Genomic DNA, 18,446 nt, shown 5'->3' on the forward strand with positions numbered 1-18,446 from the left:
GATGGCATGCTGTAGAGAAAATGGAAAATAATTTTCTCGAATTATGGGAATTTTTGTTGTTGTATGTGCATAAGTAAATGCTATAGTTTCCTTGATATTAGCCTGCTCATTTGCTCTAAGATTAGAACTTGAGGTCTTTTTAAATAAATTTATTTTTATACATAACTCGAGTTGTTCTGTGTCTTTTCATTTTACCACAGATATGGCATCATCTGGAGTTCTGCAAATAAATTAGCGCAGGAATCTGCAATACTGCTGAATGATCTTACAACAACTACCCACAGGATACAGAAAGGAATCAGTGACTCGGAAACATTCTTAGATTACTTAATTATCCTTTTTTTCTTAGACAGAAGGAGGGAAAACCCCAATTCAGTTTATTTCTTGTGTCATTAGAATGTGATTTTTAAGGAATCATCAGCAACAAGGATAACCCAATAATTTAAATTTTAGAAACAAATTCAAGTGCTTTGGACAAATTCTTTCTTCAAGCATATATCTTCACAAATTTCTAATTCCAACTTTGACATGCAGCACTAATCATTATCCTGTATGCCAAATTTATTTGGGTGATGGTTTCCATCTAGCCAGTCATTCCATGTAAATGTCATTTCCATGAAGATGAGGCTTCTTGTTAAATATGGCTATTCTAATGCTAATGAAGGGCTAAACTTTCTAGATAGTCCAAGTATAATTTCATCTCACAAAAATGCATTATAGATTGAAAAGCTTCATACTTTGTCATCACGTATACAAAAAATCATATGAGATAGAGAATTATAATGAAGAAACTTCATTTACAACTTGCATTTAAGAAAGCAAAGAGGGCGAGAATTGACTTTCTCCTGGAATTTGCATATAATATTATTGGTTTGATGTATTGCTACTTCAACAAAAACAAGAAGTCTGAGGTTGTTCTAAATGATACATGTCCAAAAGGTTCTCGGCATTTTTTTTGGAAAAATAAGAGCTTGTATGTAGGCCAGTTGGGACATTGGTCCATTTCTGAACTCTAGAATACTTTTAGATCTCATAATATCACACTATAGCGGCACCATGGATGGGATGTGATTGTCTCACTGCTTTGTTGGAGTACTTGGCTTAGGACGGAATGAGACAATCTTTAGAAGTCAAGCTAAATCTTGTACCGTGGTTAAGAACAACATTGCTTTCATTACCTTCAATTGGATGACAATGTGTTTGGCGAAAAAAACTTACTCTTATGGGACCTGCATTTGATCTCTTCAAACATGGGATGTAAATTTCATCACTTTCAGATTCATCCCATGTGTTTGGAGAAAAAAACTTACTCTTATGTTACCTTCTGATTTGACATAGAACTAGAAAATTGGGACCAAGCCTATTTAGGCCAACTAGAATAAAACAACTAAGGTTTCAACAACAATTGGTGCTCAAGTGGCATTTAACTAGAGTTTCCAATGGGATAATGGAATGAGCGAACAATATACCATCCAAAAAGGATCAATACCTTCTAGATCGACGAGTCTTTATTGCTTATGTTTTTCCAAATGGAAGGTGTAATGGGAGCAATCAATGCACCATGATTAGGGAAGGAGTGAACAATATACTATCGAAAAAGGATCAATACCTTCTGATTTGATGTAGAACTAGAAAACTGGGACGAAGCCTATTTAGGCCAACTAGTATAAAACAGCTAAGGTTTCAACAACAATTGGTGCTCAGGTAGCATTTAACTAGGATTTCCAATGGGATAATGGAAGGAGTGAACAATAAATATACTATCCAAAAAGAATCAATACCTTCTAGGTCTGCGAGTCCTTGTTGCTCATGTTTTTCCAAATGGAAGGTGTAATGGAAGCAATCAATGCACCATAATTAAGAAAGGAGTGAAATGGAAGGTGTAATGGGCGCAATCGACGCACCATGATTAAGAAAAGAGTAAAATGGAAAGTGTAATGGGAGCAATCAATGCACAATATTAAGGAAGGAGTGAACAATATACCATCCAGGAAAGAGCAATACCTTCTGATTTGACTAAGAACTGGTTTAAACAACAATTAGTGCTCGGTGGCATTTAACAAAAAATTTAGTGCTCAAGTGGCATTTAACAAAAAAAATACCTAATATAATAAAATTTAACCATTTGGCAACAGGTTCAGTTGGGCCCAACTAGTATGTCAACCCACTAAAAGAAAAAAAGGATTTTTTCCGGCGTTTTTTTTTATCCTTTACCGACGCTTATAAGCGTGGGTAAAGATCCACCCAACGCTATCCAAAACGTCGCCGAAGCATCAGCGATACCTGAGTGGAAAAAGTTTTTTCCGATGCTTTTGGAAAGCATCGTGAAAGGTCGGTTTTTAGCGACACTCTTAAAAGCGTCGCTAAAAGACTTAAAACCGACGCTTATAAGCGTCGGCTTTTAGCCTTCTATTTTTTTAAAAAAAATTAAAAAAGAAAGAGCTCCCGATGGGTCATGGCTTGGAAGGAGAAATTTTACAAAGATTCCATGAAAGAAGAGCCAATATAAATTAAATTTATCAAGTAAGAACCAGTAATGATCTAAAGGAACCATAAAGCCAAGATGAACCTGGGAACAGTCGATTGATGAGGATGAGAGAGAGGGGAACCAGTGCATGGCACTCGTCGGCCTGGAAGGAGAGCTGATGGTTCATGGCCTGGGTGTAGAACTAAGAGAGTGAGTTGGCCGCGTTGCAGAAGATGGAGTAGAGTGTCCGATCCATCTCATCGAGGCGCGTCGCGTCTGATTTCCACTTCCGCGCCATGGATTCGATTTCGAGGAGAAGAAATACAAATGATCGCGAACAATCCGTAATGGAGGAGGAGGAATTATAGAAGAACTCTCTATCCTCTCTAAATCCCTAAGCTGCTTCAGAAACGAGAAAGGAAGCGCCTATAATTTTTAAGGCCCGGAAGCACCTGCAATCACCAAGAAAGGAAAGGGATCTACAAAAAATTCCAAATATCAACAGCAAATACTAGCCTCGCCAAGAGCAAAAAACGCAAGAAGCGAGAGAAGAAGAAGGGCACCGAAAGAGGGCGAGGTCGACGGTGGCGGGGAAGCGGAATAGAGAACGCCAATCGGAGCTCGGGAAGCAAGATGGGGAGGCGATGGATTGATGTTGGCGCAGGGATGTCGATCGGAGCTCGAAAAGTGAGATGGGGAGGCGATGGATTGATGTCGGCGCGGGGACGCCGATCGGAGCTCGGAAAGCGAGATGGGGAGGCGATGGATTGATGTCGGCATGGGGACGCCGATCGGAGCTCGGGAAGCGAGATGGGGAGGCGATGGATTGATGTCGGCGTGGGGACGCCGATCGGAGCTCGGGAAGCAAGATGGGGAGGCGATCGGAGCTCGGGGATGCTTTTGAATGAGAAGAGAAGAGACGAGACATTTTTAAGGCAGCTAGGGCATCAATCGAGAATGGAGCGAGGCGTTGGAAAGGATTTGGCCTCCGACGATGCTTATAAGTATTGTTGTAGGTCCAGCTTACAGCGACGCTCGTCGATTCTAAAGATGTACCGACGCTTTTTAAAAGTGTTAGTAAAATTTGGCGCTAAACCAAAATATCTGGACGCTTTCTTCTAGCGTCGGAAAAAAAGCGTTGGAAAATCTATCTTTTTCTGTAGCGACCACTTCACTTTTTTTCTTGTTATCCGATATGGGGCTAGTTTTCACAGAATCAGGTTACCTCGCCATATCGCAGGATCAGCTCTCCTAAGAACCATGTCTGAGCCCGCACTTTGGATCAGCACCCTTCACCATAGGGTCACTTGCTGCATCGAGCCCATGCTCAAACCCCGCGTCTTGCTTTATTGAGTCCACTTCCCATACTTTGGATCGGCACCTTATTACTTTTGATACCACACTGGGGAGGAGGGGAGTTGGAACCACATGATTTAACACAGCAAATTGAGCACCCAAAGTTTAGGTCATTGAGTTTTGGACCCGACTAGTATATAAACCCTTTCATCTTTCTTTTACTGTCTGATTGTAGGACTATCTTTCCAATTCCCAGCAACCAAATCCCTCATTCATCTCCGCTTTGTGCTTTATCTTCCAATTGACTAGATAGGAGAAACTATTAGCCACTGTATGACCTCTCCGAGGAAAAAATTGTTGAAATTTGTTTTTTTTTTTATTACCATACCTTCCAGGCATTCCAAGTTGTTTGTTTTTGTATATGATGTAATATAAATAGAGCAAATTTTAAATCTGAAGTTTCTCCTTCCACCAATCCTAAACCATCCCAGAGTCTGTGGGCAGTCGCATTCACAGCCGAATAAGATGGTTTAGGGCCAACAAAATATTTACGTAATCTCATGATTCTTTCCGCCACCCATGTTTGTGTTGACATCTAATCAAGCGTGTATCATGGTTGCTGATTAAAGGATACTTGACTAACAATGCTGAGCAAGGATTTTCTTGATTGAGAAATGTGAGGATCCATAAGGCATGTGTGTACTCCACAACAGCTATGCACTAGGTAGATTTTTGATTTTTATACAAGGTCAAGAAATCTAAAGAATATATCTTTTATTAATTTTTTTTAGGTAGGGTCTAAGGTTGTTACAAATGGTATCAAAAGAAATCCAGTTCATTTCCTATGTGGATTAAAGGATACTGCAGCATGAACCTATTTAGGACCGAATATAGTTGATCATGGTGTTTATGATTGGATTTGAATTCTTAGCTTGCCGAGGATACTGTAGTTTAGATGGAGAGAGTATGTGAGGATAGACCAAGACTTGTTTGCTGAGCTTTTAAGCTCACTCGCATGCAGTCATCCCAAAGGTGGCACATAACTTTCGGTTGGTTATATAATATATCTCGTTAGCATTTAATTCTTTCAATGGTTTATTACATTTTCTATACTTTTTTCCTTTCAGTGACTTTTTTTTGAGTGAAAAATCCTTTCAGCAACTTGTTATAGCACCCAGCTGGGAGAGCGGGTGAGTGAAAAGGACCCAAGGAGAGCGGGTGAGAACGGGTTCATCAAGATTCGTGAAGCCGGGAGGACCACATAGGGGTTTCGTCGAACAGGTGTCGGGTGTGGGACATGGCCACACGCGGTGGTGGGGATTCGGCGACGCTAGTGGCCGAGGAGCATGGAGGGCCGAGCAACCCTGTCCCGAGGGACGCGGCGAAGCCTTCTACGTGGGCGGAGGTGGCTAAGGGGGTGCTAAGGCAGCCAGCTTGGACGAGCCACCGAGTTTCCTCGAGCGAGCTGGAGGTGCTGCAAAGGAAGTTCACCGAGGTCGTGGAGGTGCCGGAGGACGAGCTGGAGGGGACCAGATCGGAGTGGAGGAGCACCACGGTTATTGTGCGGAGCTTGGGAAGGAGTGTTCCGGTGGACTGGGTGGCGAAGGAGATCCGACGGGTGGGGAGACTGGGATATGACGTTGAATGCTTCCCGCTGTTGAACGGCTTCATCGCAGTTCGGTTTGCTAATGAAGAAGACCGGGAGGCTGCTCTGCTGAATGGTCCTTGGATGGTGGCTGGGTAGCTACTGGCTATGGACCGGTGGCGTCCCGATTTTGTCTCGGATGCTAGCGGCGTTGGCCGAGTGGTAGCTTGGCTACGTCTGTCGGGGCTGCCTTTGGATTACTGGAAGAGGGAGACGATCTTGCGGATAGCTGCTAAGGCAGGCAACCCTTTGGGGATGGATGGCTTCACAGAGCAGGGCAGGCTGTTCGGTTTTGCAAGGGTGAAGATGGAGCTGGGCTGCTCATCTCCACTCACGTCGGGGACGTTTGTGAAGGGGAAATCGGAGGGGGCAGGGGAGAAATTCTGGCAGGGTTTCATCTATGAAAACCTGCCAGTCCCCTGTTCCACATGTGGGCGGATCGGCCACCAGGCGAAGGAGTGTGGCGGCCCTTTTCCGGCAATGGCGGAGGTGGATGCGGCGGCGCATTGTGGGATAGGGACGAATGGAACCGAGAAGGCCCGTCCGGAGGTCTCAGTGCAGGCGGAGGGGGAGGGAGAGGCATCAGGGGTGCAGGGTGTCTACGGTCCATGGATGGTCACCAGCCGGATCCAGAACCAGAAGGTGGCCAAAGCGACAAGCCGGAGGAAGGAGACGACCGAGTCGGGGGCGAGGCGGAACTCGGCGCCAACCCAACCCCGGTCGGGTCAGAATCCAGCTGGGAACAAGCCGGTCTCAAGCTCATCACCGGTGGCGAGCACCTCACCGGTTGACCTCGAGGGATGGCAGAAACCCTCTAAGGTTGCCCGACGGAAGACGCTGGAGAAAGATGTCTCGGCGGCTGACTCGGGCGTGTCCAAGGTGGGGCCGAGTCAACCCGGTCACGGGTCCGAGCCATACGCTGAGTCGAGCCGCAGGGCGGGTCCGGGCTGGACCAACCTCCCCTTGGGCCGGGCCGAGGAGAGGGCCAACATTGAGGGCGCGCCAGGCTTGGGCGGGCTAGGCAACGACGCAGCAGAGATCAAGCCCTCTCCTCCTCCTGGATGTCTCTGATCCTCTTCCATCGGCACCGCCATCACCTCCACCTTGTTTCCTTCTTCTCCTTTGGCCGCGGCCGCCTCATTGCCACCCCCTATATCAGCCTCTCCATGAAGCTCGGCACTATCAGAGAGTTTGAAGTTATTCTCCAACTCTCCCATGTTTGGTCGGTCGTGGTCGACCTCAGCAGGCGCTAATGGGCCTGGCCTCTTCAGTCCGGTCCATTAGCCTTGTAATGGCCGGCAGTTGCACTTATTAGTTATTACCGCATATTAATTGTGGGCAAAGCATGATCTATGTGGTCTCTTGTTAGTTGATTCGTAGCATCTCCTCTTCCTGATGATTCCGATTAATAATATTTTGCTGCTTGCATCTTTATGAATCTTCTTATGAAGAACCAACCTTTGGTCCGGAAAGGTTATACAAATCTGTCACTTTAATAGCCCTGTCAAATCATGCTACCTTGTTTATTCAGTACAAGATCCAGGTTGCTTATCAAGGGAAAAGACAACAGGAGAACCACCAAAAGGGGTACTTTTACTAGTTACAACTTACTCTATGGAAAGATGGCGTTTTGGTGCTTTATCTCCTAATTTTCTTGAGAGTAATGATTGCTGCTTCTAATTCACGCTACATATCTAGGACATGTTAAGTAGCAGTTGTCGGGAAACTAGTTTCACCTGCTCTGAGAATGTCATGCAAACAAGTTTTTGTCACAGAAAACTCTGACGAAGTGATGCTTGTCACGCATACAAGAATTAATCAAAAGCATCCTAGCTGCAGCAACAACGCAATGCAAGTTGTATACCTCTGGAGTGTTAACAGTCACAAGTGATAAGATGCTCAGCACCATTGGCATTACAGGCCAACCTGGGGAGGGTGGAGTTCTTTAAGTATTCAATCAGAAAATCAACTTTGCTTTGTCTGCTTATATCTTTTAATACCATGTTGAAGCGTCACCCTGGTCAGGACATTGTAATTTCCAAGTTAGAGTTCAATTTAACCAGTGAGGAACCTTTCAGAATTATCTATCTGTGCAATTATTATCTGAATGACAATGTGAAAAATTCAGTAGGGCATTAAGTTTTCAGATCCAATCATTTTGATATTAGAGGATCTGCAAATAGAATTAACTTCATTATAGTTGAGTTATAAGATCTCAATTTTCCTCCTCAGACTTCATTCATGTCACATCATAGTTTGCAACTTTGGCACCATGGGTTATCTTGTTTTCCTTTCATAATAATTATAGTTTAGTCCCCTCAGGATTAAAAAAATACTAGATACCTTGTATACTTCAGCAATAAAAATATTGGCAATCAATCAAAACACCAGATATGGTTAACTATTCCCATATATAGTTTTTTCTATTGTTGAATCATCTCCAACTTTATTCCTCAACATCAGATTTATATCACCTACTGACTTGGTCATCCTCTTCTGTTCTCTTTGACTGTTTGATTGTGTACCATTCCATCTTTTGAAGCTGCATAGGAGCAGAGAAACGATGTCCATCTTTTGTTGACGTTTTAACATGGTTTTTGGTTGAAGTCAATGTAGAGCGTTTGAGTCCTTTAAGGGGTGGTTTCATGTCAGAGCTTCCGTGAACATTTCAGAAGATCAATCTGGCATGCACAAATTTAACATGCGCTGTCATTCTTCAGAGCCTCATGTTCGCATTTGTTGTTTAACTTGTCAAAGGCTTCTATATATCTAATCATGCAATGTGTCTGTGGTGTGAATTATTTGTGACTCCAGCTCATAGTCTGAAACCTAAGTTTCAGATCTAGCAGAAACTACAAATTTGTTAGTGTGGAACATGCTAATTCCTTGATATGTCTGTTTACCAACTACAGTGACATTGACCATAGCAATCTAAGAAGGCTATCATGTCATGTTTAGATTCAAACATTGGAAGAGCCAAGGAGGCTGCTTCAGGCCATCTTGTCCCATTCTTTCTTCCACACTAAAACCACTCTTCCTCTCATCTTGAAAGCTCATGGTTATGCCCGGCACTTGACATAGTCCCCACTCTTGGCCGTTTAACTTCACTGCACCGGAGTCGCTTGAAGATGAAGAAAAGCTTACTCCAGAATCTGAAGTAAATGATGCCTCTTCTTTCTTCCTTTGCCTTCTGCTGCTTCCAATTGCCAACGTCAGCTCTAAGTAGCTTTCATCTTTGGCCTCTAGCATCGTATCTCCATCATCTTTTCCAATGCACTCTTCTGCTGGGACTTCCAGATCAAGTGTCTGATCATGAGGCTTCCTCTGATCCAAGTAACTACTGTAACATGGTTGATTTGAACCTCTCTCATTCTCTACAATCCATCTCTCAAGACCGGGTCGGTAATGCGCCGATGCCCGTTGCCTCTTCATTGTATCTCTCATCAACAGCTTCTGGACTCGGTACAGACGGTGGAGTTCATGTACCTGAACTAGGATAAAAGGAACAAAGCTAAGAATCTGTTGAAATTTTTTTGGAGTGATTGGCATAAAGGAAAAAATTAGAGAATTTAACATGCTTCATGTTACCTGGTGTCTGAATGTTTCTTCCTGCTTCAACATAGCCATCTTCATGAATTCTTTTTCATACTTTTTCAGAGATCTCTCCATTGGTAAATCGACCAAGATAGTTCAGTTAAACTGTTATTGTTGGCTGCTAGACGTGACAGGCAGAAAAATCCAAAGTGCTGCTTGCTTTTCTCCACCTCTTCCTTGGATTTGAGTGTGTTAAGTCTTGCCGCCAAACTGGCCTATTCCCTACACATAGTCGCATATTAGTGTAATGCTTTCACTGATTAATTATTCAGAGTAGAACTTAGCTTGGTAGCTAACATAATAAATATGGAACTGCTATATGTAAGTATTGGACACTCTAAGCAAAGGATTTAATAGTTGCAAGAAACTAGATCAGCTTGCAACAGAGGAAGTCACTAAGCAAGGAGTTAAAGGAAAGTTATTTGTGGAAATTTTGCTTCAGCCAATCCAGGGTGGACAACTCACTTGTCTAAATCGATGTCATGGCTTAGCTAATGTTCAAACTCATCAACTCTGATTTGCAGGAGGTTAGGTCAGATCTAAAAAAGACAGGTCACCTACCGGCCAACTGGTTTTTTTTAACTTTCGGATCAGGCTCCTCTTACTCAAAGTTGTCTTTTTCAGGAATTTGGCATCATCTCTTAGGAGGCTTGATACCATTTCCAGAATCCAAGTACTCTCGAATGTCAAAGATCACATCTGGATCTGTAAAACTAGCACTACATAAATGTGATACCGATCATTGGTCCTTGGCTAAAAAAATTCGGTAAGCAGAGTGTACATAGGAATTTGGATGAGTTTTTTTTTCTTTTCCAAATAATTCACCAGTAATTTGAGGACAGCACGGAGGGTTCTTCAAAATAATCTCTTTAGATATCAAATCAAGAATCCCCTCATGTGGCCAGCTTAGAACCTCACTCATTCACAAAACCAGGGAGGAGTGTTTCTTGGTTAATCTGAAGAAGAGATGTTTCACTGAAACAATCTCCAAGAAATAAGAAAATTAAGCAAGAATGAGAACACATATATGCCAACAAACAAATCCAGAATAATCCATATATGCAGACAGAATTACAAATACTTGGATCCAGATGGCAGTAGCAAACTTCAAAAACAGTTGAAGAATTCAAATGGGTTATAATTGTAATCGATTGTAGCGATGTATAAATAACATAAAAAAAAAAGTATAGTGGTGTATAAAATGATTCTAGAGACAATTAAAAGAAACTACTTCATAACAGCATGATTTAGCAAACAACCCCCTGCTCTGTTGTAGAAGCTTTAAATAATTTGACATGAATTCATGCTGCCATAACATCAGAAGTTTTCTTAACACAATCTTTTATGAACCACCAACACAGTTGAGATCTTCAAGAACAAAAAAGAAGTAACTTAAAAGCAATAATAACTAAGCCCCTCACGCAACCTTGCCAACATGCAGTTAGGATGACCATGGAAAGAGAAAGACAAGGGGAAAAATCTGAAAGATAGCTCATGACTACTGGTGGGAGCAAGAGAGAAGGAAAGAGGGGATCCTCACCTGTGAAATTCTATCAGCTGCAGTCAGAGGTGCAACCATGGATAGCTTTGTTCTCCTCCTTCACATACCACCCTTAGGCCGCAGTTTCCTTGGAACAAAACAACAATTCCACATACCCAATCTGTTGAGGCTGGGGGAGGATTTAAGATTCAATTCACAGACTCTCACCAGAAATATTTTAGTGGGCTCTCAAGGCAGGCCAAACAATCCCAGTCTCTTGGCCAATGCAGGTCAAGTATATGTGGAGGGAAAAGATGCCCCCAGACAGTGCCAACAAAGGGCAGCATTAAACAAAGGAGACCCACTTCTTAATATTTGTTCAAATCATGGAGCACTGCTCCAAAAGAATCATTAAACACAGCTAAACCTGCCATGGTAGATCACATGTGCCCTGGAGTTCTATGATCATCACCACTTGTCTCAACTCATATATTATTGTCTCAATGTCTACAGATAAACAGGACATCATATGATGGATTGTGATGGATAAATGGAGGGTTAGAAAGATGATAGGATATGTTGCTGAGTCTTATACATGTGAATAGTAAGATTATGTACAACATACTTTATTGTACATTCTTTATGACTTGGAAGGATTCAATAAGTGTGTACAGCTCATGCATTCAAATCTAGCTGGGGATGCATGGAATAATTTGTCCCACAACTTGTCCTGAATGTCATCATCTCTACCTGCCAAGAGCTGAATTTTTCTTGCAGTATAACAAATGACAGAGGCCCTGACAACCTGTACCGGTCCATCAGGCGTACTTGGCCAATATGCACTTCGTGGATCCTACAATGTTTCCTTTGGTACTCGATTGGGCAAGACCTGGATAAGTCTTTGCATCCACGTTTAAGGAGTGCTCCTTGAATTTGTTACATTTATGATGATGTGGTCTTGGTCTGAAGCCTAGATGAAAAAAGTTAGAAGATTTAATGCCATAAAGTCTAGTGGTTTCTAGCAGGAAAGAAGACATATACCTAATATATAAGCCTGTCTCTGACAACACTCAATTTTGCGCATTCTCAAATGACATATCCATTCATGTGGAGCCAAATGGTAATCTGGTAAGTGTTGCAAGAACTAATCTTGATCTATTTACTAGTATTACGTATTAAATGATTGGGATAAGGTTTGATGGTTACGACGAACGATGGCATGAAAGCTAACCCTAATTCGTCACGGTGATGGCTTGATATTTGATTGAGCGATAATTTGCATCTAGGCGCAAATAGATTTGCATCTACAATCTCTTGGTCCAAAGTTGAGATGAAAAACGTTAGAAGATTTAATGCCACAAAGTCTACTGGTTCGTAGCAGGAAAGAAGACAGATACCTAATATATAAGCTTGTCTCTGACAACACTCAATTTCGCACATTCTCGAATGACATATCCATTCATATGGAGTCCAAATGGTAATTTGGTAAGTATTGCAAGAACTAATCTTGATCTATTTACCAGTATTACATGTTGAATGATTGGGATAAGGCTTGATGGTTACGACGAACGATGGCACGAAAGCCAACCCTAATTCGTCACGATGATGGCTTGATGTTTGATTGAGCGGTAATTTGTTTAATTGTAATACACGATCGCGCAAATATAGGCACAAATAGATTTGCATCCACAACCTTTTGGATCATGCCAAAGGATGGATACATGCTTCCAAAGGTTTAACTACCTGGTAAGCATCACTTCAAACAAGGCACAAGGGATGACACATGGGTGTGTGTGTGTGCATTATTGTTACAATAATACAAATCCCTTCCCTTTCTTTGGGAGGAGGGAAGGCTTGGTCTTGTCCTTGCAGTACTGGCAAGGCTCCTCTATTCTAAACAAAGAGGGCAAGAAGGGGATCCAATCCCATGAAATGAGTGGATACATACAGAGCATGGAGACTAGGATGGGTGGAAACTCTCTATAAAAAATGGATGCATATAATTTTTTTTAATTGGGGCTACCAAGAAGGGGATCACATGCCCGGGTCAAGTGGATTACTCTTTATCTTTTATTCCTTCCCCTTCTTTCCCCTCCATCTTGTAACTCTCTTTTGTTTTCTTCTCCGACCCCAAAAACGCCAGAGGGGGGCCGACAATGGAGCACGCCTTGCCGGTCCGGGGAGGCACAGACGTATGGGGTGGGGGGCCCCACGAGAGGGGCTTGCCCAAAGGAGGAGCCATGAGGGCTGCCTCATGCACTGATGCACCCCACCTTTTTTTTTAAAAAAAATCTTTTGCCCTCCAATGGAGAATCATTAGAAGGAATAGATGAGATCATCATATAAAACAAAACTCTCACTTTCACCTCTAATGAAGGGTGGGGAATTACTTTCCCTTCATCTAATGAAAAGTGATTTGCCAACCACTTAGCTAGCAAAGTGGGGAAATACAAAGAAAAGCTACTTTCTCTACTCACAAAACCAAGTGCTTGGTTGATTGATGCATTAATTTAGTTGGAGGTGACCAAGCAACTTGTGGGAGGTGATTAAGCATAAGATGACCTCCAATTTAAGGTAGTCTAACTAATCATCTCCGAAGTGGATTTTGTTGCCTCCAAGTCAATTGCAAGATTGGACTATTGGTGATTCGATCGGGTTCGGTACCTTGTTTTAAGCCTAGAATTCGATTTAGGTTTTGTTTATGCACTTGATGAGTTTGAATTAGATACGGTTCAATATTGATGGAGTTTGTGTTGCTCTTCTAAGTTTTCTCGCCAAATTTATCATTTTCATATAACCTCGGCCAAGCTTGTTTGGATATCCATTCTAAACTAATTAAAAAATTAACTAAATTTGAGATTTTTTAAAGCGATATTCTAGATTTGAACATTGGAAGAACCTCCAAGAGGAAGTCTTAAAAAGGAGGTGCCGACCTTGGCTTAGATCTGAAACTATACTTTTTATGAGTACAGGTTTTCCTTACTTAGATCGCACCTAACTCGCTTGCACCGTAAATTAGTTACTTTGACCTTATAGATCCTTTGACGCATGTTAAGCAATATTATAACTAAACTTAGTCAAATAACTCGATCACTATTATATTTTCCTTAAACTAGAGTAATTAAGGATCTAATCTTTCCTTCGCCAGAGAATATTTATCCTGTTCTCACCTTCTACCACGTTCCAATAGTGGTGTCAAATGATGCGTTTCCGACACGTTTCTCCAACCTCATCTCATTTGGTCTCAATGATTGGTGCCACAGTTGGCCGCTTGAACTTGGAAATCCCACGTCCACCTGATTCACAGTGTGGAGCACTTGTTTCTATCGGACACGACTTGACCAGGAGAGGATTTGAGAGGTGATGGCGATGGAGATATTTGTAACAAAAATTTATGAGGTGGGGCTACGTTCTATGGTTGTGGGGAATGAGAGGTCCACCTGAGACCTTGACTTAATAGCATACTAATCTTTACCCATATTATTTCCTGAGACTGATATTAATGCACCTTCATATCTAGTTGTCATCCAATGATGGTACTTGTGATGCATGCATGCCTTGATGAATGTAATTAATTTTTGGAGATTATCTCCATGGATAACTGCTATTATTGTGGTTGTTTGAAAATATGTTGTCGTTGTTCCTACAGGAGGTTAACTGTTCTTTCATTGATCTATTTTCTTGGAGAAACAATGTATGGCCATATTTTTCAAATGATTTACAACTCAAATACTTTGCAGATAAATGAACCTTTCTATAGAAGGCATGAAAAATATTACACAGTAATTTTATTGCTCTTTTGTTATGCCTAAGTTCGCGTATTTCAAAATGTGTACGGAAGGATAGAATTATTATTATATAACAAAAGCATTAACAGTTCCCTGTCAAATATTCGTATTTTTAAGCGCAAGAATTACAACTGCTTTACCGACGATGCTCCTTGATTTTCTTCTCCTTTTCTTTTGGTATTTTTCGGTAATGCTGTTATTCTGTGTGCACACGCACTAGTTTGTGCTTGTACATGCAAGCATGTATAAACATTTCATTCTTTTGTAATTTGAAAAGTATATAAATGTAGGATCTAATGCAATAATGTCTTAAGTTCTATTATTTAACAATAATTGGGCATTATTTGTTTAACATTTTCATATCATTGCTCCATCAATTTAAAACAATTAAAATTTCATTCCTCTTGATAAAGGGTACAAATACCTTTGGAGCTACTTCAATGTTTCATCAAAATAGTGCGACTAAAATTTGATGCCCTATGATTCCGGGTACGAATAATGGTCTAACTATTGACAAATCATACTTTAATATCAATTGTATTCTTTTTGATTGGGGTGCAAACTCTACCACAGAGAATTATTTCCATATTGAATACATGAGATATTCTATTACAAAATAGCTACGCTCAATAATGATGAGAGACTTGTGAAGGAGTTACTGTAGAAGTTTCATAATCCTTTTGTCCCCTGTACTCCTCTTAGTATTGGACCCAAACCCTAATACTTAACTCTCACCCTCAAGCCATTTAGGGAAGAAGAGCTTTTGGTGGTGGGCCCCAAGACCTGATCTTCCGGCCAAGCACCTCAAGCTGGGAGGAAGCGAAAGCAATGATGCCTTTGACGGGAAAGTCGCGCAGACGGTTCGAGGCCTTGGGGGAGGCAAAGAAACATCATTACCACCCAAAAAATATGAACAAGAACATCATTATCCCACAAAGCATGCCCATCATTTCGGAAACTATAAGCCTCATCAAATTCAGAACTTAGCTTCTGAAAAGCACGTCATTCTCTCTGCGGTTTTGCCATGAAGTTCCTCATGTCAAGTTCTTCTTTAATCATAAACTTAATATTTTACTATTGCCTTAGCTTAGGCTGTGCTCCAAACTCGAGAGGTGGGGATGGTTAATTTATATGCGCGTGAGGCCGTGAGCACCATGCACGAGGTATTCAGTAGTTTAACCTCGTTCTCTCTGCTTCTGTTTGCTATCCTCCTCGCGTCTACTCGTACACAGGTGTGTGTATGCCTGTTCAACCATCCATCTCCATCATTTTCAAGAGACGAGCTGCTAGGTTACCCTCTTATATAACCAGACTATAGCACTTTGGATTTTTTTTTCTTTTTTTCAAAACTTAAAAATATGAAGTTCATGCCATGAATCTATATCTTGTATGTATTTGTTTCACGCAGGGGCCAAACAATCTACAACGTATTACATCTTAGGTTAATGGACCATCCTATCTACGTTAGTTTGATACATCATATCACCTTATACATGATAGTGTCATGGTTCTCATTCCTGGTGGCATCATGGACATGAGGCATCAAAGCATGCCGAGTTGGGCACCTCGACCTAACTCGCATTCCTATTGATGCAGTTTTATTGGAGTGCTTAAATGAGCATGTAGAACACTTGTTTATTAATCGAATTCATGTGGGGAAAACAAGGGAGAAGCTTAGCATGTAATGTCCGGGCCCAATACAGACTAGGCCCAATACTGTAGGGCCCAGTTTGAGGGTATTGGGCCAGGATGCAGGGTTAGCAGGCCCAGAAAGAATAGGCTCCCATCTTCCCCGAGGGCTGAAAAGACAGGATCACAGATGGCCAACGGAGAGACCCCCACAAGCATGCACAACCGGAGCCCGCCACCTCCCTCCTCCTCGGCAGCTGGGCCTCGACCTGGCCTGAAGAGGGGGGGGTAGCTGGTGGCTCCCGAAGCCCTGAGCAAGGAGAGGATGCCACCTCTCCTTGGGGTCAAATCACAAGCTTAGTTTTTATAGACCTAAGCCCTGCTAACCCTAATCTTGGATATACCCTCTTAAGCTTCTAACCCTCTGATATTCGGTACCAGAGAGCTAGATCCTGGAGCTGGAGGTGGAAGGTGCCCCGCAGCCCCAAGAGAGGAGGAGAAAGGGTGAAGAGAGGAGGGAGTGAAGAGTCGGGAAGGTTCTGGAAAAGAGAAGAAAAAGAAAAGAAAAGAGGGAGAAAGAAAAAGAAAAAGAAAAAAAAAAGGAAAAAGGAAAAGAAAAGAAGAAAAAAAAAAAAAGAGAGAGAAGAGCCCCTTAACGGGTCCGGCCTAACGGGACGGATCGGAGTTCGGGTCCGAAACCCGTTAAGCTCAATAATAAGAAATTGGTTTAGCCAATTGAACCTGAACCCGAGCCCAATCAGATTGGGCTAAGTCTGGACGAGCCCAAACTGCAAATTGGGTCAAATCTGAACCGAATTAAGCCCAAATTAAATTGGGTCCGAATCCAATTAAGCTGAGTTGGTCTCGGCAGACCTAATTGATTGTAAATTAGGCCCAATTCAAGCCCAATTCAACTGACAGAAGGTCGAATTGACCTTGGGCTAATCCTGACTCAGGCCCAAATGAGCCACATTGACCAAATCAGAGGATCCAATTGGCTAGAAAAGGTTGGACCCAATTATAAACAAGGCCCAATCCTTTAATTAAAAACCCAATCAACCCATGTGGACCCAATTTGGTTTTAAATCGAACCCTAAAGGCTTCAAATTGGACTTGGGCTAAATCCTTGGATAGGACCCAAGCAAGTAAGTTCATAGTATGATGAACTAAGAGATTTTATAATAAATAAATGGGAAATAATGTAAACCCTATGATGTTGTTTTAGGTGATTAAGAATTTGTCACCTGGACTTGAGCAATTTGGAAAGCGAATTGATGTAAGTAATCTGTCTTAATCTTATCGTAGATCTTGTATTACGTTTTATAAGATGAACCAGTGTTTTTCATACAATTTGAATTGTATACATGATTTGTGAAGAAAGTAAGTAACCTGTCCAAATCCTGTTATGGATCATGCCATGTTATTAATGTTTCCCAAGCATTTATATATGTTTCATGCATGATATGTTACAATGCATAAGTAACTTGCATGATCCCAGAAGCTATGGCTATGTATGCCACATGATGATACTGATATTTTAATCATGCATGTAAGTTTATAAAGTCTTAGCTAGCCCAGAGGCACTATAATGGGCTCAAAGATGCTACTGAGAATGACTGAGCCGCCAGTGGCTGAATAGTAACTGAGCTTGCCCCGCCAGTGGCTGAATAGTAACTGAGCTGCCCCGCCAGTGGCTGAATAGTAACTGAGCCTGCCCCGCCAGTGGCTGAATAGTAATTGGGCCTGCCCCGCCAGTGGCTGAATAGTAACTGAGCTTGCCCCGCCAGTGGCTGAATAGTAACTGAGCCTGCCCCGCCAGTGGCTGAATAGTAACTAAGCTGGCCCCGCCAGTGGTCGAGTCTGACTTCGCAGTAGCATCCGAGAGAAAAAGGACCACGGCATGCCGGGGGCACGGTTTCATATGCATAATTTTATGAAAATTTTTGTGATTTGCACTACTGCTTTGTTTAAATTGCATACATGTTATGCCATGATGATTATTAGATAAACATGCATGTCAGCTTCTCAAACCCTGATTTACATGTTTAGCCTACTGGTTGATCCGGTAGGATTATGCAAGATTACTTACTGAGCCGTGTAGCTCACATCTGTTTATGCTTCGTTTTCTTTCAGATCCTCACCAGTGATCGCCATCAGATATGTTTTTATTTTGTTACAGAGCTTCGTTATTTTTGGAGAAGCTTATATACTTTTGTACATTTGAATAGCATAGAAGTTCTGTATTTTTGGTTTCAAACTTCAAGGTTGTACTGCAAAACTTTTAACATATATATAAGTTTGAATCCTTTTGGCTACCTGTTACCCCTGTATGAGGCTGCGTGCTACTGTGGGCGATAGTCGGCAATAGCACGGCCGTGTCACGGATCCGGATCCGGGGCGTGACATCTAGTGGTATCAGAGCCTTAGGTTAAACAATAGAATAACCATAAAATGCCTAAGGAAAGGGGTAGTTAAGAATGTCACCGTCATAGAAAATGTTATAATATACTAGTTTATCATAATCTCACTGAAAAAAAAAAAAAATTG

The 18,446-nt window shown here is 41.9% G+C and overlaps 1 protein-coding gene across 1 annotated transcript; it reads right to left on the reverse strand.

Annotated features, from left to right (window-relative positions):
- Nucleotides 1-8,267: 8,267 nt before the first annotated feature.
- On the reverse strand, nucleotides 8,268-11,042 carry LOC103705278 (uncharacterized). The gene is made up of 3 exons (XM_008788936.6): nucleotides 10,543-11,042; nucleotides 8,997-9,224; nucleotides 8,268-8,894 (listed from the first exon to the last, which is right to left on the reverse strand). Exons 2-3 carry the CDS (start codon nucleotides 9,075-9,077, stop codon nucleotides 8,352-8,354), a joined length of 624 nt encoding a protein of 207 aa, XP_008787158.1. The 5' UTR covers nucleotides 9,078-9,224; nucleotides 10,543-11,042; the 3' UTR covers nucleotides 8,268-8,351.
- Between the last annotated feature and the right edge of the window lie 7,404 nt (nucleotides 11,043-18,446).

Source organism: Phoenix dactylifera, chromosome 7 (genome assembly GCF_051530095.1).
Source record: "Phoenix dactylifera cultivar Ajwa chromosome 7, Ajwa_hap1_PhDact_Kaust_v1.1, whole genome shotgun sequence".
NCBI classification, from domain to species: Eukaryota; Viridiplantae; Streptophyta; class Magnoliopsida; order Arecales; family Arecaceae; genus Phoenix; species Phoenix dactylifera.

Excerpts from the sequence above, each read along its gene's own strand:
- LOC103705278 (XM_008788936.6), bottom strand. The coding sequence starts at position 9,077 with ATGGAGAGATCTCTGAAAAAGTATGAAAAAGAATTCATGAAGATGGCT. Across the intron at positions 8,895-8,996 it reads AAGAAACATTCAGACACCAG|GTACATGAACTCCACCGTCT; the intron begins GTAACATGAAGC and ends ATCCTAGTTCAG.